The sequence below is a fragment of the Lepidochelys olivacea genome, assembly GCF_965140295.1.
Source record: "Lepidochelys olivacea isolate rLepOli2 genome assembly, chromosome: 17".
NCBI lineage: Eukaryota > Metazoa > Chordata > Testudines > Cheloniidae > Lepidochelys > Lepidochelys olivacea.
The window spans coordinates 18526002-18549946 of record NC_140427.1 but is presented as its reverse complement, the minus strand read 5'-3'; the positions used below and the strand labels follow the sequence as shown (position 1 = coordinate 18549946).

At 41.0% G+C, this 23945-nt stretch overlaps 1 protein-coding gene across 3 annotated transcripts in view; it reads right to left on the bottom strand.

The window, feature by feature from the left end:
• CUX1 (cut like homeobox 1) overlaps nucleotides 1-23590 on the bottom strand; it is a 406407-nt gene extending 382817 nt beyond the window's left edge. For all 3 annotated transcript variants that reach the window (XM_084651152.1, XM_084651150.1, XM_084651151.1), the window contains exon 1: nucleotides 23451-23590. In XM_084651152.1, coding sequence (XP_084507278.1) covers nucleotides 23451-23513 — 63 coding nt within the window. In that variant the 5' untranslated portion in view covers nucleotides 23514-23590. The remainder of the gene's footprint in view (nucleotides 1-23450) is intronic.
• Nucleotides 23591-23945: the final 355 nt, after the last annotated feature.

The window sequence follows — 23945 nt, the reverse complement described above, 5'->3', positions numbered from 1 at the left end:
AGTTTCTTACTTCATGTGCATTGTTTACAAGACTTAGTGTTTTTTAGAGTCTCTGATAAAGGAGCTAACAAAGAGCATTATTACCCTACCAATAAAATATATTTTCATACTGTAATACTAATGCATGTACTGAATAATTCTCTTTAGAATCCTTTTTTCAAAACCTGACATTTTATGGGTTTACCAAGGCGGCTGGTTATCATAAACATGATTACAATAAAGCAATAAAGCCTGACAGGAAGTACATTTCTAAGCCATTACAGCAAGTGTTTTTAAAGCCTGAGGCTGAAGATGAAGCCAGAGTGACTTCAGAACACCTCAAAGTGCAAGAATCAGCCTCAAATGCCATGCTTAGAGTACTTTACTGTTCATATGAAATTTACATAAAAAAATAAACAGAACCACATGGGCATGAAGAGTCTGACATCACTGACAGCCAATTAAAAAATTCAAATTCCCACCAGAATTCCAAAACCATTTACGTTCACAGAAACAAAAGCTGGAAAAGACCTATCAAATTATATACTGGATCAACACTACACTGGATTTTAACAAAAATCAGTTCGTAAAAATTCAGTATCACTGAGCACCAAGGTGCAAGAGCCTTTATATAGTGAACTACAGAGAACCCCTAAAGGAGGGGAGAGTCTATATATACATGCAAGACTTAAATTTTAAAAGATTTTAGCCCCTTGAGGATTTCTAGGTTTTAAAAAAGAATTTTTTTTCCTCAATTTAAATAATATTTTCCCTGCAGAGATTATTCTAAACTTTCTCCATCACAATCTGAGCACAACTAAAGGAAGAGTGTCAGAGGTTTAGAAAGTTTAGGCAGCAATAAGGAAATATTTTGATTTACTAGGCTACACTCATCCCTGGTGTAAGAGATCCTAGAAGATTTATCTACATTATGGAATCAGAAGTAGATATTTAGGGGAAGTTTGCTTGCCATTGCCAGTGCAGCATGTAATTTTGCAAAGCATTTGCCTATTATCAGCATTATATGCCAATAGACAAGTACAAAAAAGAATGCCGGCTCCTCCACACACTTGACACAAAAGCATTCTGCCGAGCCCTCCTTCAGGTTCTCTCTCACACGAAGACCTTAGAGCTATGGGACATCTGCCAGGGAAACAACTTAAACCAGAAGAACATGAACATGTACTAACCTAAACTTACATGTTCTTTCTTCCCAATTCCTTCTGCCTCCCCCCCTCCTCCCATCTCTCAATTTACTTTATTTTCTCTCTCTCTCTCTCTCTCCCTCCTCCTCATCTCAATTTGTGGACTTTTTTTTGTTTAAAATGTTCGCTCTCTCTGAAAAATGAATGCTCTTCCCTTCTATTATTTGGCAAGTCTGGGCCACACTCTGTTTCCCCCCAGGCCCCACCTCCCCCAACCTGGCTGTCCACTTCCTAGTGCATGTGATCAATTATGTGATTTCCAGGGTTTGGGGGCGGGAGGAGGAGGGTTGCATGACAGTAGGTGTTACCCCAAGAAAAGGATGGTACATGCATGCACACGCACCCGTGCCCCACACACAAGGCTTTATAAACATTTTTAGTTTAAAAGCACTCCAGGGGATTTTCTCAGACTGTTTTTTGTTTGCTTGTTTCGTTTTTATTATAACAGGATAATTGACATAAAGGGAATGTTAAAAATAAAATGTGAACTGAACATTTTTCAACTATTGATATGTTTAAACATATCAAGGAAAAAAATACTATTCTGAACTTGAAAAATCCACATCATTTATAAGCATAAAACTGTAGGAAAAGTAGCCACAACAAACACACAAAAGCAGGTTTCTGCAGTTCCTCTCATCATTGAACTGTTCTTCAGAGTCAGTGTCAGACACCAACTCTGATGTTTGACAAAAAAAGGGATACGGCAGATTGCCCAGCAGCCGCATCATGTGCTGCCAAGTGAGAAATACAAGCTTGGAAACAGATGCAAGATCCCAGCCAGGACAGCAAGGCTAGAAGCATAATAGAAGTGACATAACTAACTATGCAGTGGAGAGAGGGGACGCCATAGCATGGAACAACACTTCTGCAGTGCATGCAGAGGAGGTACCTTCAGTACTAAGGAGGGGGAAATTAATTATAATTGGGAGAAACTGAAGGGGGGAAAAAAGAGTTAATCATTAGAATTACCAAATCCGCTTACATTTCATTACTGCTGAGTGTCAAATTGGTTAACTGCATAAAGATCTTCACTATCTGAATTTGAACCAACTTCCCAACTGTCAATTTTTTATACTTTTATAGAACTTTTTCTACAAAACATCCCCCCAAAAAGTAAATTACTTTCAGTGTTCTAAGTGGCAGAGTACCAAAATTCTTTAACCAACCTGAAAACAGTGTGTGCAGTGCATTCAATATGAAGGATGTTAAATCTTGACTCGAGTCTAGCAATTTAGGATCCCATCAACACCCAGAAAATGTCAAGTGTAAACTCTTCAGGACAGAAACTGCCTTATGTGTTTGTACTGTATCAAAACACAACAGGGCCCAAGATACTAACAATAATATGGGTATGTCAATATGCAATTTGTCTTGAGACTATGAAATAAAAATCAATTAAAAAAAGACAATTTATAAGCATCTCTATCAATATTTTCCTCCAGAGAACAAGCTTCAGACAGCAAAAAAACGAAAAACAAATTTGCTGCAAATGTAACCACAAGGGGACAAGTAAACAAGGGAAATTGTGGGAATACAGTTTAGAATGAAATAACACTCAAATGCCCGGGATCACCCATGACAAATAAAATATGATCTAGTGTTCAAGCTCTGCATTTATATTCGTCCATGTTACCTTTGCCATTCTTCGGTATCAGTAGCATATGTTGATGTTAAAGGAACATATAAAGGAAATCCTTTTCCTTCTACTCCTGCTATCAAAGTGTGATTAGAATGATATGGATGAGGCTCCTTTACCAGGCAAGAAATGCAATTTTGGAATCCAAAAGGCGTCATAGCAGTTGAGTGTTGCTGGGAGTTGGATAATTGGAGTAAAAAGGGTCCTATTGTGCTGGGTGGTATACACAGATCTACATAGGCTAGGTCTACATTAGCACTTTTGTCCGTAAAACTTATGTCGCTTGGGGCAGGGAGAAACACACACACCAACATAAATTACATCAACAGAAGTGCCAGAGTGGACAGTGTTCCCACCAACACAGCTATTACCAGTCATAGGGGGGTGATTTAATTATGCCAACAGGAGAGCTCTCTCCCATCAGCATAAAGCGGCTACACAGGAGACCTTAGAGCAGCACAGCTGAACCACTGTCAGGTCTCTAATGTAGACACAGCCTTCAGGGCAGGAATCTTTTTCACTAAGAGTTTACAACTAACCAGACAAGTAGACAGAGAGAGCAGGAAAAGAAAGTGAGACAGAGAAAGGTGAACTGTCTTGATCCAGGTCACACAGCAGATCAGTTTGAGAGCTGAGGTTCAAGTTCCAGTCCAGCACCCTATTCATTGGGCAACACTGCCCCATTTGTATTTAATAAACTACCTCAGATTATTTGAGAAGTGGAAGAATTATAAAACTAAACTTTACCCACACAATTTAGCACATAAATGGAAAAAAATGTTTTATTGATTTTATGCCCTTCACTTAGCTTTACAATTAAACTACATTGCTCCGTTGTGTCAGTTTCACATCCAGAATTAGCACAGGAGATGTAATGTTTGGATTACAAACACTATATGGGATTGATTACATTTTTTAAAAGGTTTGGGTTTTAAGTCACAAAAAAAAATTTTTTTTAAGTAAATTCTATAAATTGTGTGTTGAAAGAAAGCCTAAATGTGGAGTATAAACAGCTTTTTATTCAGAGGGGAGACTGGAGGGGAGGTTATATCATTTTGTACCAACACTAAAGTATAACATTTGATATTTTTGTTACGATCAACCTATAAAACCTGTCAACTTCACTCAGTTTAACAGGACTCTAATTATGTTTAACTAGAATATATTTAACATCTTATAGCACAAAACTACTGAGGACATCTGGTTCAGCAATTGGCAAAGCAGTCTGAGAAACAAGATGTGCGCACTGTAATAAAAGAACCACCCCTGGAATCAGTTTCCCCACTACACACCTTCTCACTTTTTTTCCTCCACCTAAAAATTCCACCTGTGTTTTTATACAGCAGTGCTTTCTACCTCAAGCCATCTACAGGTTCAAAATGATGCAGCTAAGAGAGGGAAAGTTGCTTTATAGTACCACAGGGAAGATCAGATGGCTTTTAAGACCTTTTTCCATCAGGAGGTAACCCAAATGGCACAGAGGAACTCCTAATTCAATCACTCTGTTAGGTTTTTTTGAGTCTCCTTTCCCCAAATCACCTACAGCCAGCCATGTCTAGGAAACTTTTGGGGGGAAACGGCCCCAGTCCTAAACTGGGTGCAGCTGCAGCAATAGTAGCACTGGTAAGAGCCTCGTACAGACAAGCTCTACCCACTTCCCAGGTTTGTAACTGCCATGCTAATTAAAAAATGCAGATTTAACTAACACCGTGGTGAAAACTCCAGCCTCAGGTGAACTGAAGTCCTCCCGCTGAAAGCAGTACGGTTAGGTTGACAAGAACTAGCAATCCCGCCCAGTCTAGAAGCTGAGTGGTTGTGTGTGCATGAGCGTGTGTACCAGTGAGAGAAAGGGGGAAAAGAGCACCCTGTAAAAATGTTTTCCACAATGACAGCCTTGGTCACAAAATCTTTCCCATAGGCTTGGCTGCCTGCAAGGTGATATTGTGCGACATACCTAAGGGCTGTGCAAAGAGGAGGGTGTCTGAAACACAAGAACCTGCTACAGCGACCTGTATTGTGCAGACATGTTCCCCCTTTGATCTCTTCTCCTTGAAAGCACAACAGATCTTCCCTGACAGATTAATCGGATGTGTCTGCCATGGACAGGCACAAACCAAGAATTCAAAGACCTGGTTAAAAATCCAGCTAAGATTACTATTTGTCTTTATTTTCACTTAGCTAATAGATGGAAATTAGAAATAGCCTATCTGTGTGGATCAGTTATAACTGAGGTGCAAAATAATTTCAAAAAAATATATCAAGGTCAATTAAGACATATTTCCTTAATTGTCTATAGTCAAGAATCTCCCTTGAAGCCTTTAGGTAAGACATAAAACAAAAACTACTTTTGAAAGCTCCTATGGCACTTTTTGTAAGTATACAGGTAACCCCTGTGTTCTAGGAAAATTCCACTTTGTGAAATTAAGTTCTGTCTCCTGAAAATTCCACCTACAATTTCAACTGAATATGATCCTCACTTCCTCTGCTGACCGGTTGGGTAGCGACACTCTCTTCTGTAAAACAGCTTCCACATTTCAGAGTAGAACTGACTTATATTTCAATGACTGATTAGATAAAGCAATTCCTGCATGCATAATATGAAAAGTGCTTCAGGATCCTTCAGCATGGAAATCCCTATATAAAAATGCAAAATATATTAAGTATCACAGGGGTAGCCGTGTTAGTCTGTATCCACAAAAACAACGAGGAGTCTGGTGGCACCTTAAAGACTAACAGATTTATTTGGGCATAAGTTTTCGTGGGTAAAACCCCACTTCTTCAGATGCATGGAGTGAAAATTACAGATACAGGCACAGATATATTGGCACATGAAGAGAAGAGAGTTTATGCCTGTAACTTTCTTCTCTTCATGTGCCAGTATATCTATGCCTGTATCTGTAATTTTCACACCATGCATCTGAAGTGGGGGGTTTTTACCCAGGAAAGCTTATGCCCAAAAAAAAGATATATTAATTTATCTCTTGCATCTTAAAAAGCCAACTAAAACATGGTGGTGTACTAAATACGGTCACATTGGGGATAAGATTTTAAAGTGTACTAGTACTGGTTTCAGGAAACAGAAAAAGGAATTGTTACAGCTCTTTCACAACAGATCTTCAGGGTGGTAAAGGATGACCTAATTCAACACAAAGATCAGAAGAGCTTTATTGGGTCTCCAAATTAGTGTGACTGACAGTTGAACAAACAGGAAGTGTCAAAACTTAAGTCACCATTCAAACAATAAATTCACAAATGAATAAAAGTTAGTTCCCAGTCCAAAAAAAAACAAAAAAAAAAACACCCTTACAAAAGGATTACTATCAAGCATCAAACTCTAAACAAGCTGTAGATTCAAAATTTGCTGCGATTTGTAATTAACCTCATAATTTGCTGGGGAACGAATTACAACAAATAGGGTGTAAAAGCACTAAGGTATCAGGTTACATTTTGCTAGGACTAATACAGGAGCAAATAAAAATACTTAGAGCAAAAACACTCTAAAACAATTAAAGCAATTTTCTTCCAAGACATGCTTGCTTTCTTACCAGCTCAGTTAAATGTATCTATACAATAATCACAGTTCACATGTACAATCAAAAATGAGATTAATATATAACTATTTCTGGATTTCAATACCTCTGCAGTTACCATCACATCTGAAAGACAGACTATAATATTTTAATGTACCCCCACCTTTTACTGTGAAGGATCCTAAAGAGCTTCACAGATTACACTGTCATCCCCCACTCACACCACTGAAATGCAGCAACTTTTGGTGTGAGAAGGCCACAACAAAATGAGACAGAGCACGCTGTTCAATAGTATGGAAAGGTGACATCGAACGACAAAGTGTAATTTGCTCAAGTCTTAAAAATTAGTCAATGCAGTGTTTTTAAATTTAATATTGAGATAGATGCTTTAACTTAAAGATAGCGTAAACAGCTCTAGAGCTTTGTGACTACACTTCAGTATTTACATGTCTTGACTTTCCAAGATTTCTAGAACAATTTTAACCACCAGGTGTTTTTTTTTTTAATCCCATTTGATGTAGGTTTTCAGTTTCAATTTTAGACTTCAAACCCTATTTACAGGGCAGAAAATCCCAGATAGTGACGTAAGTAAAACTTTATTAAGCATGCTGTAAGACATGACACGAGACATTAAAGGAGAGCCAACTGTTCTGAGAATATGCCAGAACATCTCTTAACTAGTACTTGATTTTATTTCACTATCTGGAACACACACATTGACCACAACATAGTCTTGAGAGAAGTTTTAATCCTTTTTTTTTTTTTTTTTAATTTAAAGTTTAAGCATCAGGGAGAGTGAGGGCTTTAGAAGGGTTGCTAGAAACAAATGAATATCAAAGGATAGGAGACAGAGTGTGGTAGCCGTACAATAGAATTTGTCAGAGGACCAAGTGACGAGGGTTTCTACACATTCCAAACCTTGATAGCAAGGCTTTTTCCTTGGCGTGCACAGAGAGAAATGAACAGTGTTTTATACATAGGAATCAACAGCGTATGTTTCTAGAGCAATTTTACATGATTCACATGCCAATCTAAAATAGATGAGGAAACAATACCCGATCCTATTTGGTGCAGAGAGCCTGAGGGAGAGCACTCAATACCTTGCAGTATTAAGCCTCATGTTCCCATAAGTGTAGATCCAGTATTAGCGTACACAGGGTCTAAAGGACATTTCTTAAGGTACGCCTACACTGGAAACTTCAAAGTGGTGCCATGGGAACGCTCCCGCGACAGCGCAAGTGTTGTCACATGCAAGCACTGGGAGAGAGCTCTCCCAGAGTTCCTGTTAATCCACCTCCACGAGGGGATTAGCTCCCAGAGCTCAGAGCCTGTCTACACTAGCGCTTGCAGCAAGTCTGAGCACTTTAATTCAGGGGGGGTGATTTTTCACACCCCTGAGCCAGCAAGTTAGAACGCTATAAAATGTAAGGGTAGACATACCCTTATACATTGATTTATTCTCTGAATGTTCTTCCATATCAGCCCAGATACATGGCATTTACATCCTCATACAATGGTGGAGACAAGAAAATACTATCCTCCTTCAGTATCGCTCACCCTATACACAGGAGAGTATTAAATCAGATTTCAGTGAGGAGATTTTCCTGGTAACAAACAATTGTTTTGGAGATTATTCGAGTAGAAAATATGTTCACCTCAACAAATGAGCGGGCAATGATAGATTAACTGAAGATGCCACATTAGCCAGCCACCCCTCTCCAGTATTCTGAGAATTTCAGGAGCAGAACCCAATGTCAGAAAAAATGTGGGTGAGCCTACTTTAAAAAAAACCCTGAAGTTTATAGCAATCACTTCCTGAAAGTGACATAGAACAACTGACAATGCTGAAAGTGAATATATTCAGAACTCTGATTTGTTTTTAAGGCATATTGTACAATTTTTGTGATCACACAAAACCAGAGATTATGGTTCTAGGCCTGTAAGCAACTCTATATACAGGGAACTGCCCACATTAAAAACAAGACTGGGACCCAACTCTAAGCAGTCTAGGCAAAAATCTAACATTACTGGCTCCTTGTTTTTAAGAATACTTAATGTTATCCCAATGCCACAGATTAATAGCAGAAGAGCTATTTTCATAGCAGACATGCCAAACCCAGCATTTATTTCAATGCTATCAACATGGAAAAAAAAAAATCAAGCAACATAAAAATAGGTAAGTATTTTGCTGACAAAATTAAAGCTAAAGCAAGAGCGTCTTTCAGATGACAGACAAATGGTACTTTATTTATATCTGAAAATAAAACATCTATTCATTTAAATACAGTAGAATCCTTTTTATGCAGGGCTCCATTATCCAGCTCTCCATATTAACCAAACTAGGCAGCATGGCTCCACCGCCCTGGGCTGACAGCCCTGAGCCCTGCTGCCCAGAGCTGACAGCCGGAGGTACAAAGCGGATAGAAAGCTCTTTGCCCATTCTTCTGGTTATCTAAATTTTTGATTATCCAACCTGGCTCCAGTTAGATCAGATAAACGGGATTCCATTCTAACTTGATTCTAAAGTTACTTTGACATGCACGCATGTCAACTTAAACAGTGAAAAATAAATTAATTGTTGACAAACAGACAAACTGTAAGTTTTAAATTTATTGAGCTGTTCTGGTGACATTTATTGTCCCATGCTAAACAAACAAAAGAGAAGTTTAAGTTTTGCAGGAACATGGGACAAAGTAACATGCTTAGAAGGGACCAGATAACTCAGTGGGACAGCTACTGACTGAACAGAGTTAAAAAAACTGGATTTTATTCCCATCTCTGCCTTGAACTCTTGACAAAGGGCAAATCTTTCTATCACAGATTCAATAAACTGCTCAGAATACTCAAGTGCTTAAAGTTAGGCACATGCTTGAGTACTTTGTTGGATCAGGGCCTTTGCTCTGTAAAATGGGGACACTCCCCCACCTTTGTAAAATCCACTGAAAGTGACAGGTGAGAAGTCCTATATACGATAACTGCAAAGTATTACTGTTTGGGGAATTGATAATAGGAGAAAACACCTTTTCACCAGTCTAATGTTTAAACATTATCACCTAATAACTATTCAGTCAATTGACTAGACAAAATGATTTCAGAGTGGTAGCCATGTTACTCTGTATCAGGAAAAAAAACAAAAACGAAACGAGTACTTGTGGCACCTTAGAGACTAATAAATTTATTTGGGCATAAGCTTTCGTGGGCTAAAACCCACTTCATCAGATGCAAGCAGTGGAAAATACAGGAGGAAGATACACACACACAAAATGGGTTTTGCCATACCAACTGTAACGAGACCGATTAATTAAGGTGGGCTATTATCAGCAGGAGAAAAAAAACCTTTTGTAGTGATAATCAAGATGGCCCATTTCAAACAGTTGATAAGACGGTGTGCGTAACGGTGGGGGGGGGGGTTTAGAATGGGGAAATAGTTTTTACTTTGTGTAATGACCCATCCACTCCCAGTCTTTATTCAAGCCTAATTGAACGGTGTCCAGTTTGCAAATTAATTCCAATTCTGCAGTTTCTCATTGGAGTCTGTTTTGAATGTCCAGTCACTTGACCTGAAGGTATACAAATGTGAAATAGCTGTGGGTGAGGACAAAGTCACAAAGTTCAGCCACCAGGTTTGCCGTGACATTATTGGGGATACAGTTCCTGACGGCTTGTAGTCCATCTTTCTGTGGAATGTTGGTGTAGAGGGCTTCTACATCCATAGTGGCCAGGATGGTGTTTTCTGGAAGATCACCAATGGACTGTAGTTTCCTCAGGAAGCCAATGGTGTCTCGAAGATAGCTAGAAGTGCTGCTAGTGTAGGGCCTGAGGACAGAGTCTAGATAGCCAGACAATCCTGCTGTGAGTGTGCCAATGCCTGAGATGATGGGGCGTCCAGGATTTCCAGGTTTATGTATCTTGGGTAGCAGACAGAATACCCCGGGTCATGGTTCTAACCAACCCAGAAACCTATCCTTGCAACAAAGCCCGTAGCCAACTTTGTCCACATATCTATTCAAGGGACACCATCAGAGGACCTAATCACATCAGCCACACCACAGAGAGGCTCATTCACCTGCACATCTACAAACGTGATATATGCCATCATGTGCCAACAATGCCGCTCTGCCATGTACATTGGCCAAATGGGACAATCTCTACGCAAAAAAATAAATGGACACAAATCAGACATCAAGAATTATAACATTTAAAAACCAGTCGGAGAACACTTCAACTTCCCTGGTCACTCAATTTCAGACCTAAAAGTCGCAATTCTCCAACAAAAAACTTCAAAAACAGACTCCAATGAGAAACTGCAGAATTGGAATTAATTTGCAAACTGAACACCATTCAATTAGGCTTGAATAAGGACTGGGAGTGGATGTGTCATTACACAAAGTAAAAACTATTTCCCCATTCTAATTCCCCCTCCCCCACCATTACGCACACAATCTTGTCAACTGTTTGAAATGGGCCATCTTGATTATCACTACAAAAGGTTTTTTTCCCTCCTGCTGATAATAGCCCACCTTAATTAATCGGTCTCGTTACAGTTGGTATGGCAAAACCCATTTTGTGTGTGTGTCTGTCTGTCTTCCTCCTGTATTTTCCACTGCTTGCATCCGATGAAGTGGGTTTTAGCCCACAAAAGCTTGTGCCCAAATAAATTTATTAGTCTCTAAGGTGCCACAAGTACTCCTCGTTTTTCTTTAGATGAAATAAGTTGACAGTCAACCCAAATTTCTGACAGCAGAGATAGGTTATCTAAATCACATTCTACAGCCTTGTTACCAGTCTTGCCAGAGAGAGAGTATGGATATTTGGATTACAATAAGCGAACACTAAGAAAGGGATGAAGGGGGCTGTGAAAAAGCTTCAGCCTACCATATCAAACTTGTTCTGCAAACAAAGGACTTCAGTATCCAGCCATTAATCTAACACATTTCACATATGACCTTATAAGTGTACCACTGCCTTCTGCCAGATGGAGTATCAGACCTGCTTGAGTGTTGCAGTCTACAATCATTACAACCAGTAACAGCTGGCTTGGATAGAAACCCTACAAACTACAGATAGCTAAACTGGTAGAAGTTTGTCTGTTTTTAGAATGCAGAGCTGTTTGAGTCACATTACCTATGCATGCAGTTAGCTGCCTGCAGTTTCAAGTGGTGCAACCACAAACTGTTGCATACTAAATTCATCTTTTACATCACTGCAGACTTATGTTGTATGTTTTGGGTGTGCTATCTACAATTCATGGAAAAAAATCTAAAGAAAAACTTGATACACCAGACATCCTGCTCTCATATTACAAGCAACACTGAGTCGCATACTTTATGACTATATGCTTTTAAATAAAAGAGCATGTATATGACATTGTGTCATCTTCAGTGTTGATATCAAAACTTTATAACTAATTGCTAGCAAAAAATTTCTTACGGGGATTTGGTACCATTAAAATTTTACTACGATATACATAATAACTCAAGACATTGCCACCTCCTAGTTACTTTAATAGACTTACTCCTACTTCTTTTTCATGATCCCGTATAATGCTAGCAATAAGCTGAAAAATATCTGTATTTTAAGAATACACTGTCATTTGCTGGGCTGTTTTTTCTGTTTAAAAATGTAAGTTAATCCTGGAGAAAGGTGTCTCACAGCCCTGGAAACTAACGCCCTATTTATCCACACAAGTACAGAAGTAAACAGTGCCAATAAAGAATACTTAGCTATACCACAGAACCTTTCATCCACAGATGTCAAAGTGCTTCACAAAGGAGGGTCAGTATCATTATCTGTATTTCATAGATAGGGAAATAAATACAGAGAGGTGAAGTGAAGTACCTATGGTCACACAGGAGGTCAGTTGCAGAGTCATCAACCACCAAGAAGAGGACTGAAATCCTCAACTCATTTCAAAGAGTTATTACCATGCTGATGGCAGAAAAATTAAGGCTATGCTTACACTACAGCCCATGTTGGCAAAGCATGTGTCACTCAGGGGTCTGAATATTCCACCCCCCAAGCAACATAAATTATACCGGCATAAGCGCTCATGTGCACAGAGTTACATCAGTTGGAGAGTTTCTCCCACAGACAGCTTATGCTGCTTGCGGAGGTGATTTTTTTATGCCGACAGGAGAGTTCTCTCCCATCAGCATAGAACGTCTTCACTAGACACATTGCAGCAACTCAGCTATACTGGTACAGCTGCAGCACTGTATGTATAGACATGACCTCAGTTATTACCTATTTAGGCTGAATTTGAGCCAGTGAGATAGAGCTGAAAGACACCATGTGGTACTGTCTGTTCCCAAATCATTAGTTCCAAAATATGATTTGTTCACACTTCGTGCAATATTAGTGACCTGCTACTTTAAAGAAAATTACAGATTTATCTGACCAATTTGTAGTCCATATCTAAGTATCATTATACCAGTGTACATATCTGTACCTTTTTGATAAACACTCTCAAATACCTAATAGTGGGGAAAGAGGTGCCAGAAATAAACATTTTTCTAGATATCAAAAAGGGAACAGCTTCTAATTGCACTTCACTCTATCCACACCTCTAAGCTTTTGCTTTAAATGTTAGGTATATTAAGAAGCCAAGATACCTTAATAAGATGAGGCCTTTCTCTTTACAATATAACTTTTTTTAAGACACTAAATCAGAGGCAAACACTTTAAAGTTTCACTTTTTGTTTAATAAAATAGGAGTGGGGAGAATGTTTTAACTACGAACAAAAAATTAAACACTGAATGACATTTTGTATGACAAGTATCAAAAATTGTTAGCATGAACACTAACCTTAATACTAGAGACTAATCAGTCAATCTACCATGGGTACTTCTAAGTCATGCTATCATGTTGGTATCTGAGATGGGACCTTTCCAGCAAGGTCCAACAGCAGTAGCTTGGTGGTAATTCCAGCCCACCACTCCAAACCGCACATCCAATGCGGCTTGTAAATACAGTGTAGTATTGTACCTGGACATCCACCGGGAGACCTTCTCATTCTTCCCAGGTGCACTGCTTAGTATGCATCAGCGACTATGGTGCTGGGGACAAGGGCATCATCTCAACTTTCTCCATCATTCACCATTTTCTCCCACCCATCAAAATCTGGAGTCTTGCTTTTCCCCGTTTGCTTCACCTGTCCTTACTTTCTACATGATTATGCCTTTTGTCTTCTGTTGGGCAATAACCACAAACTGAAACTGACCACTTCTCAAACTTCATAACCTGACACCAGGAGCAGGAAGAGTAATGTAGGCTCCATCTATACTAACAAAATTAGCGTTGAGGGATCTAGTTGTACCATGGTACTATCTTTCTACATAGCGCGAACTGTGTGTTAAAATGTGTGAAGACCAGGGCATGATTATAAACACACACAAGAACAAGCCATGTTTTAACAATATTGTAACTTGTTCCCTAGCACAGTTGTTTTCATAATACTCCAACTACATAACAAGAATCAGGTCAGTTGCACAATGCTGCTGCTGCAGCACTCTTACCAGTGAAACTGTCCCATTTGGAGCAGGAGAGTACTTTTTCTCATGGTTTATTTACAAAATGCCCACACCTGTTATCACATTCTGGAAGCACTGAATATGTGTAATTTGCATATTTAGTTTATATATTTTAAAAAAAACAACAAAACCTTGCAGATTTGACCAGTGTATTTTAAATTAACCAAATGTAATCCAACAAATGGATTTTAAAAAGCAACAAGAAATTGAGAGGCTCTACTACAATAAAGAAGGCAAAAAGATAAAGGTGGGAAATGCAGGGCCAATAGCGATCAAACTAAAGCACCTACAAGGGAAAAGTTGAGGTTGCACTTTTTCCTCCTCCTCTTCCTCAAGTGGGTAGACATTGATAAAAGAGAGGAAGACCGCTCCACACCCCAGGCCCACCACAGCAAAACAATTTCTAGTCAAACAATGATGTGATGAATCTCACATATGGTTAAGGCCTACACACTTTAAGAACTAAGCTCTTCAAAGGACTACCTCTATTCATACTACACCTAGCAAACTGGGTCCCCAATCCCAATCAGGGTGTCTGGGCACCAACATTTACAAAAGCGTGTCCATTTAAAATTACCCAACATATAAAAAAAGCAAAGGGCTAGTTAGAATTAGGCATAGTGCAGGGCATGTACCGTTCCAACTTCCCCTATGCAACTGAAAACATACTTCAATTATAACAAAACCTTATTAACCCAGCCCTACACCAAGAGTGTTTAGTTTTCCCAAGCGACTGAGGCACCAGAGTTGCAATTCAGGCACATAACAATTAAGGATCTTAGTTTAAAAGTAGCCAGACTTCAAAACTAGGCCTTCTAAGGTGCACTGGCTTTTTACAGATTTATCGTGTCACCTTCCTTCTTTTACTTTAAAATACTTATACTAAAAAAAATGTACTATATTCTGCTAAATCACAATACAGAACTGACCAATGGCATATAAAACATACAGCTCAAGATATCCAAGACCCTAGTCATTAGCAACACCAATGAATACTTGTTGATCTAACATAAATTCTGCAAGTTGCACTTGTTTTCTACCAAATCCAAATATTATTTAAGAATGGGAAGTTAAAGGGTTACTTTCAGATAGTTTATACTGGTAAATAGAGAATAACCTAAACACTGGGCCTAAACTAACAATATTTATGAAAATGTAATGTCAATACAGATATTTAGTTCGTTAGTTTCAAATTCAGAATACACATTTATTTGGATTTAGATGTTCTTCCATAGGGTGTGCAATCCAAAATACTATAATACAAAATACTTATGAGTAATATCCAGGAAGTAAAACTAAAAAAAAAAAAAAAGCGAAAATGACTAGTCCATTTTCATTGTTTCTCCTCTCTGGTGGGACAATAAGTAAACAAATAGTACATATGCTTCAAACTAAACAAGATTTTTCTTTTAATTATTAAATTTTCATTATGGGTTTTAATAATGTATCGAACAATATCAAATTAATAAAGGAGTCCAGTCTTCTCATCTTTTTTGTCAAGTTCAGGTCTCTCACCAACATCTAAGATCCTGCACAAGTCTTTCTCTGTGTATGTGTCTGTTCTTGTTTCCTAGTCCTTCTGTCCTCTGCTAAACTTCCATTCAGCTTTTGTCCCCTCAACCTCGTGATTTCTTCCATGCTGCCACTGCACTTGGAACTCTCTCCATCTTCCTCTGCACCAAAAATAAACCCTCCCTTCCTTCCATCACTCCTTAGCACTTCAAACACTCTGTAATTCACCCACTTTTTCATGAAGTGTGTGTAGGACAGTCCACCACAAAATAAATAACTCAGAATCTTAAAGTGGTACATTCAGGTTAACACTTATCTAGTCATCAAGTGTTTGCGCCCAGATTGTATCATCTGGTTTTGGAAGCAAGCTCTTCAGAAAATGGACCACAACTACAGTTTCAAACTTCAGCGCCTGAATAAAAAGGGCCTGATGTCAGTGGGAGCTTGCAAGTGCTCATCAGCTTTAAAAAAAAAAAAAATTATTTTTTTTTTTACTTTTATTTAGATGTTTAAGTATACATTTAGGTGCCCAAACATGAAGATTTTGGCCCATGTCTTCCTCTAGATCCTATAAAGAAGCTGCCTTTACATTCATCCTCAGTTTGTTCAGACTGAGCCCTTAACTTCATACATTCATTCCACAAGAATTTGCCTCTTACATTAACAAAAACAAACTGGCACATTCATCCTTTGTATTATTTCCCGGACAGTTAACTGGGTGTTTTATTAAGAACGGTGATTTAAGAGTCATCTCGTACAAATATGATGAAGATACCTTTTTTCCTTCCACTGGCTACTCAACTGATAATTACTGCAAAGATGAACAAAATTAGTTAACTACATGTCAACTAAATGGAAACCCAAGCCAAGGGCTGAAAGTTGTAGAATCTGCTTTGATGTTGCATCATTTACATTATTACATTAAAATTTAATTGAGGTACAGCTAACAATGTCTAAAAGTGCATCTCCAAAAACAAATCAGTCTAGCAACAGAAAGTTCCCTGAGCAGACAGGGATCAGAGTTGGGGGTCCAAGCTTTGAACTGCATGCAGTTCAGAACATAAGGTATTCACACTGGAGAAACAAGAAAGGCACATATCATAGCACTCTCTAGTGTTCCTCTCCAACTGGCAGTAGGAAGAGTATCAAGTTCCAGAGGGAACTGCATGTAACAGCCTTCCTTACCACAATAAAAGGTAAACTCCCGGAGGTTCCCTTTCTTTACCGAATGGAATAGATTAGCAACTGGAACCTGGAATGCTGTAGGACAAACATCTGAATCAAATTTATCAGCAGATTTTGCAAATTTACACTAAATTTACAATATTGTATGTTAGAAGCAAACATCCTGGAACACTTTATTGGGAGTGTTACACAAAGTATGCAGTACTTCCATACTTATTGTTCATAGAGATGGGGAGATTGAGCATGCTCATTTTCCATCTATATACAAATACATTTTCAACTATGGTTTATCATTGTTTTTTTCATTTATTATTTATCTTTCACTCATGCCCAAAGGCTCAGATCAGAATCTGACCCCTGGACAAACACAAAGGAAAACCTGGTACTTGCCCTGAAGAGGGCCGAATTAGAAATCATTTCACTCTAAGGGGAAAAAAAAAAAAAAAAAAGAGTAGATACATTTAAGAAAGTAAATTTCACATTTAAATTTGATTGAAAATACCCATAATAGTAACAATAGAAGCTTGTCTTCCTAGTAAATCTTGCTAGATAGCGTGTAGTTTCCACTATTGATGCTGATGAAGTCATCTGCAGATATACAAGAAGGTATGTTGAGGTAACCGGAAATCTAGCCAAGTCATTAAGCTGTATGAGTGGGCAAAAACAGCAAGCCAAAAGGAAAAAGTTTCCAACTCTTCCCAACATCCCATTTCCACTTGCCATAAGGCAACCTCAATTCAGTTTCTTCTTAATAAAAGATTATGGCTGCTGCAACACTAAGTTGCTTTTTAAACAATCTTTCCCTTTCAACAACATTCTTTTCCCTAAAAGAAGTTATTTAGTGCTTAACCAGCCTACTTTTAAGTTACATAGCAGCTAGTAAATAATTGCCTTTGTCTACCACAGTTTAAATCTGTAATTCACCCCTTTTGTAATAATTGTTATTTATTTGCTATATTAATATATAAGGGCCAGTAATGTAGCCCTTGCTATGGAAATTCCCAATACAATCAAAGGGGAAAAGGAATACAGAATCAGATCCACATAATATATGCATTTGTTATCCAGTTCTAAACTCTGATAAACACTTTTGTGCATGTGCCACAGTTTTTTAACTCCTCGTCCAACTGACCTCAAATCTGGAGGAAAAATGTTTAGCTCAACCATAAATTAATTCTACTTATTTTGTGGTTGAAATTCTTTTCTTTGTGGATTTGGGGAACGAGGAGAGAAAAGGGGATGCCCCCCCAAAAAAGGGGGGGAGCCTTACAATGGAATGTCAGTTATAACTATGGATCATCTACTACTGCTCCATAATTACTCCACGAGGGCCAAATCCTCAGCTCATCAGACAGGCTGAATGGCTGGTCTGCATGTTGTACCTTTTTTCCTGTTATAGGGAGGTGAGGTATTTGCCACAGCCCCCAAACAGTAGAGACAATAAGATTTCACTCCTTGGCAAACAGCAGCTGGTATTGACACATCCCATCTCTTTCCCCCCCCTACCCTCCATGGTGAACTCCAGCAGGAAGATTCAACAAAGAAGAATTTTGTGAGATAGAAAGAGAGAAGATCCCCTACATCACATCCTCAAATTCTGCTTCTCACCCTGAAACAGAACCACAATGCTTTTATTGAATCAAGTACCTCCATGGTCATGCAGAAGTGGATGGAATCTAGTTATAAACCTTGGAGCATCTTCTCTTGACACATGCATAATTCCCATCACTGACAATATAGCAAGGAGATGTTCCCTCACCCCACCTTCAGGACAGAAGCTATAAATCCCACTGTGACTTGGGAAAAGAAAATTATCTCTAGATCCACTTTTGATTTAACAGAGATAAAGTGGACAGCTATAAGCAAAGAGTCTTGTGTTTTGGCACAATCAGGTTCAGCTACAGGATGCCAACAATCCCACTTGCTTCCGATTAGACACTGTAAGTGCTTCAGGATTTAAACTCTATTCATTACTATTTAGAAATCAGCTTTTCTTTTGTGAATGGGCCTACCTTTAAACAATCAATGGCAGCAAACAGATAATGCTCCCGGTTTACCCTAACCATATGCTGCAAATACCTTTGCACAAGACAAAAGTATATGGACAAGATCTGGCTTTAAGTTTAAATTCCCTGGTTTGTTAGTGCAAGCCAAGCAGTTTTATTTAAAAAGTTTTGTGCATGCATGCGCATTTTTTAAAAAAAATAAAATGCACCTCTGGTTTGAAAAGCGACACCTGATCGTATTGAGTTTCTATGTTTATCTTAATGTTTCCACATCAAATTTATTCAGTTTACAAATAATCTCTACTTTTTCTGTTTGTCAGATCTCAGGTTGAGTTTGCAGGACTATCAAGCTGGGTTCATTCTTGCCCTCATATTTCATTACTGAAGTAATAAAGATACTGCAGGACAAGTTATACCCTTTGTTACATCTATTCAAGCCTATTAGCCGTGCAGCTTAAGGAGGATTTTATGCTATAGCCACAGGAGCGTAACACATTGTTTGACGGGCAAGTTTATTTATAATCCATCAAGATTATAAATAAACTAAGAACAAGACTTCAAGTAGGGTCAGACTCTTCCATTGTAACCTTTATCCTGCTGTAAGTGAAGATGACTAAGATCACCTGACTATTTTCATACCAGGAGTTGTAGCTGCAACTCTTCAGAGCAACAGTGCAGCACTCCACCAAGCATTCATCCAGATATTTATTCCATGCTCATCACAATGATAGCCAAGTGCTTCCAAAGATCTGTCTGCACAACACGCTGATTTATTTGGCAGCAGCTGTCAAATATGGTTCCTCCCTCAATCATGGTTAAACCAATTTGGCAAGTGATGTACAGGTCATGCCAAACCATTCGACAGCAGCTGTCAAATATGGTTCCTCCCTCACTCATAGAATCACAGAAGATTAGGGTTGGAAGAGACCACAGGAGGTCACCTAGTCCATGGTTAAACCCAGTTTGGCAAGTGGTCCAAAGGTGCTGCCAAACCATTTTCAACACCTGATTCAGGAAGCATGACTGGCCTCTACTAGGAAAAAGGCTTGAACTTGGTGCCTGGCTGAACCATTTTAAACAATTTCAACAGCAAGTGGAGTGAGTGCTCGTGTTTGACACCTGTCAAACCTTACAGTTTCTGTTTCCAACATATTCAAGTTGTAAGACAGACTTTTATTGTTAAGTCCAAGCTTTCTTGGATGATTTAGGCCGCCTTCAAATGCTGAAGTCTCTCCGCTGAGAAGCAAAAGTAATTTAGTGAAAGGAGAAATGAATAACACAAAAGAGTCAGAGCAAGTAGTGTTCTTGGCTGTGTGTTTTAATTAACACAGATACAATCTTGACTGCAGTATTTAAACGCCCACTGCTTTATGTTACAGTGCAGGTGAGGTTTACTAACAGTAAACATGGCTCCCCTAACAATTGAGAAGGGGTGGTTACCAGTAGATAGTAGCGTGCCTGTTTTTGTCCATCATTTCCATCAACAGAGTCCCACTTGACCGCCTTACAAGTTTCCCAGTGAAAAGGTGGGTGGAGCGATAGTTTGGAATGGATGCAGCCTTGTAGCTGGTTTCAAACTACAGTCAGAGCTGGAAAAGTTCTACTTGACAGAGCACAGGTGGGACTGGGGTACTTGTAAGATGCATGAATCTCCCACTTGAGTGAGGCAATGAAAGTGCAGACAGGACAAAATTTGATTTATGCAGTTCCACAGTTGGTTGAACACCCCACTACAAACGCCAGAAAAGCTCCTTGTACAGAAAATACTGTAATACTGAAACTGTCATTCCCCCCCCCCCCGCCCAAACAGAGAGTCACAAAGAGATATTGTTTTATCCTCAGGATGAAGTAATTTATTCCTTCCCCATCATGCAGCTTGGGGAGGTGGAGGAGAAATAAAGATATCTGAAATAAAAAAACAGTTCTTTGCATGAGTAAATGTTTGTCTGAATGGACTCTCCACCTCTCTAGTTACTCCAAAACTCTCTGTGGCCAGAAATTGCACAAAGTTTATTACATACAGATTCCTCAGTGATTTAGCTATTGGATGCACAACCTAGGTCCATACAGTTCACATATATGTATGCATAAAGTTATCAAGTAAGTGGTAACGAAGGCTTTGGTGCTCAAAATATAAACTCCAACTCATTATTACCAGAATGCTTCAAAGAGAAGCCTAGCACTGCTAAATTCAGCTCATCACATTTAGTCTACCATACACAAGATTAAAGTTTACACGTTAATTCCTGTGCATACTGTAAAACCTGTTGTGGAGTATTAAATTATAGGAAAAGTGAGTTATTTTTACTAAAAACAGAATAGACCAATCTCTCAAAATGCCATTTGGCTGTGTTCATTACATTCTAGAATTTAATTTACATGATAGCACTTTAGAGTAATAAGTTTTAATCAATAAACATTTGTTGAAGCTTTATTTTCTTTAGAAAATGTATTTTAGATGCCTTTCTACAGTGTTAAGTTTAACACTAAGAAAAATCACACTAAGAGTGCTGAGTTTCCAATTCTAGGGAAGTACAATTGCACATATACATATGCAAAAGCAAGCATTTACAATTAAGGTTGTCAGACCTTGTTTAAATACATATTAATCTAAACCATTGTATTGGATACAATCCTGCATCTGGCTCTCATTTTCTGTATTCCTGTAGGTATTCTGGGTCACTATTAAGAATCCTTTCAAGTTAGAAAAGTTCAGCCAAATCTACCTTAATCCAAAGTCTTTAAAAAACAGAATTAAAACAAGAAGTTACTTTCTAGCCACCCCTAATCCATCTGAAAGTCAGAGGACACCAGCCACTCACTAGAGATAATACTTCGAAAAACGGAAAGTGCCTAAAGCTGTTCATACATTAACTAATTAACCCTCTCAACAGCCCCTAAAGGCAGATCATTATCCCCGCACAGCAGGGGGATTGTTTTAGTTTAGGCAGCTTGTTTTAGTCCCATATTCTTATACTTTTATTTCCCCAACATAAACCTATCCTGACAGCATCCTCTCACCTTTAACTTGACTGCAGCTATGCCAAACATCAATGTAACATATTTCCGGCTCCTTTCAGGCTGCCTGCGCTCTAAGCTCCCACATGGGCACTTGTTGAATACAGACTCCTCAGTGGGGGTGAGGGGTGAGTAGCAAAAGCTTTCTAGCCAATTTATTTAAACTCCACGCGTTTCGGGATTTAAAGAGGCAGGACACAATTTTCCTGCACCAATCAACTACAGTACGATAAAGCTACATGTTGCAGTGCTGTTAATCGGCAGGGAAATCTCCGACTAATCGCTCCCCCCCCCCGTATACATGAGCTATTATATTAAGTAGTGGGTCTTGAATCTCATCAAGGCATACACCCAAAAGATAAAGGAAAGCTGCATAGCCAGTACTTTTCCTTGAAAGGACAGGATTCCAAAGCGCTATGAGCAGCCGCGTTCAAACTGCAACACTCAACGCATGTGTCAGGTCCTAGACAGAAGGGAGACGCTGTTCAAGCCGTGTGGTTACAGCGGGAGGAAATGCCCGTCAGCCCCAGAAACACACACGGAGATAAGCTCAGAATATACCCCCCTTCACACACACAGGACGTCTCCCCGACACACTTCCCACTCCCCAGAAGTTCAACCCTCCGAAGCCGGCAGGAGCTAACTTCCATCAGACTCTTCGCTCCCCCCTCCACCCCCAGCATGGAAACCAGGGCTCTGCATACGCCACAATATGTACAAGGCTGTCTGCTTCCACCCCAGCCAATGCCCCGCTGAGCCGCCAGTGCCAGCTCAAGCCCCCGCAGGACCCAGAGCCCCAGCAAGAATCGCACCTTAGACCCCCCAGGGCCGGCCAACAGGAGCCGGACCGCGCAGCCCCCTCCCCCAATACAGCCACCCCTTGGGCCAGCCGGAGCCCAACCAGGACCCAGCCCGCTGAGCTTCCTCCTTTTCAACCTCCGGGCCAGCCGGACCCAAGCCCCAGCAGGACCCGGACCTGCGCGCCGCTCCCCCACTGCTATTCCCGAGCGCCAGCAGGCCCCAGAGCTCAGCTTCCCCCTGCCAGCCCGAGCCGGACCCCACGCCACATCACCCCCATGCCAACCCCCGCAGGCCAGCACAGCTCTCTTCGCACGTCCCGAACCCGCCAGCAAATTCAAACCCACCCGGGGAAGAGGAGGAGGAAGGTCCAGCCGTGGATGCCGAGATGTAAACAAACCCGGGGCAGGCAGGGGCTCGGGGACCCTAGGGAAGGCTGGCCGGACTCCCCCTGCTGGGGGGAGCCCTGGGAAGGGAGTGCGAGCGGGGGAGGGGGGGAATCTGGCCGGCCACCCCCCGCACTGGGGTCCCCTGCCCCGGCTGTGGGGGGAGCCGGCCGGGGGAAGAGGCTGTCTGAGCGGCGGCGGGGAAGGCGAGTGGCTCGGGCTGCTTTAAAAGCGCCGAGCGCTGGCACCACAGCGCCCCCAGCCCCAGCCGCTCAGAGGCTGCAGCCTGCGCCCGGCCGGCTGCCTGCGCCCCACACAAAGTCCCAGCACTCAATAAACTTTCCCCGGCTCCCAGAAATAAAGGGGACCGGGGTCTGCCCCCCGCCCGGCCGCCCTCTGCCCCGCACGGCCCCGCCGGGGGGCTGGCCCGGGACCGGGCGAGCGGCGGCTCCGGCGGCGGCGGCTCCGGCGCCATCTTGGGCTGATCGATGAATTGAACAAAGAGGATCAATTTCTGATAAAGCCAGTTATCAATGGGGAGAGCGGGGCCGGGCCGCGCGGGGGGCTCCCCCTGGGCGGCGCGGGCCGGGGGGCCGGGCCGGGGAGCGGCGGGGGGGCCCGGCGGCGCGGCCCGGCCGGCGGGGCGAGCGGAGAAGCCTGACCTGCAGCTGCTGTAAATCAAAGCGCTTCCAATATTGAAACATCGATCCCACATTGGCCGCCATCTTGAGACATATTGAGACAGAGTGAGCGGCTGATAGAGAGAGAGGGGCTGGAGTTCAGGAGCCGGGAGGGAGGGGGAGGGAGGGAGCCAGCCGGGCGGGGGGGGGCGGAGGGGGAGGGAGGCGGGCGGGCAGGGAGCGCCCAAATCCCGGCCTGGAGCCCGAGCCCGGCCCGGAACACGGACTCGCAGCCATTGCACAGAGATACAGCGAGCTGTTTCCCTCTCACCGGGGCACAAGCGCAGCAGCCAATGCGCTCGCCTCCATCCAGCCACCGCACAGGGAAGAGATCTAGCACACAGGGCAGGGCGATCAGGCACGGAAGACCCACGACCATCCGGAGCAAATGTAAGGAGCCTCCTAAGTGCAACAGAGATTTATATTAGGCAAGGAGACAGCCTACTTGAAACACCCAAAACATCCCGAACAACCCCA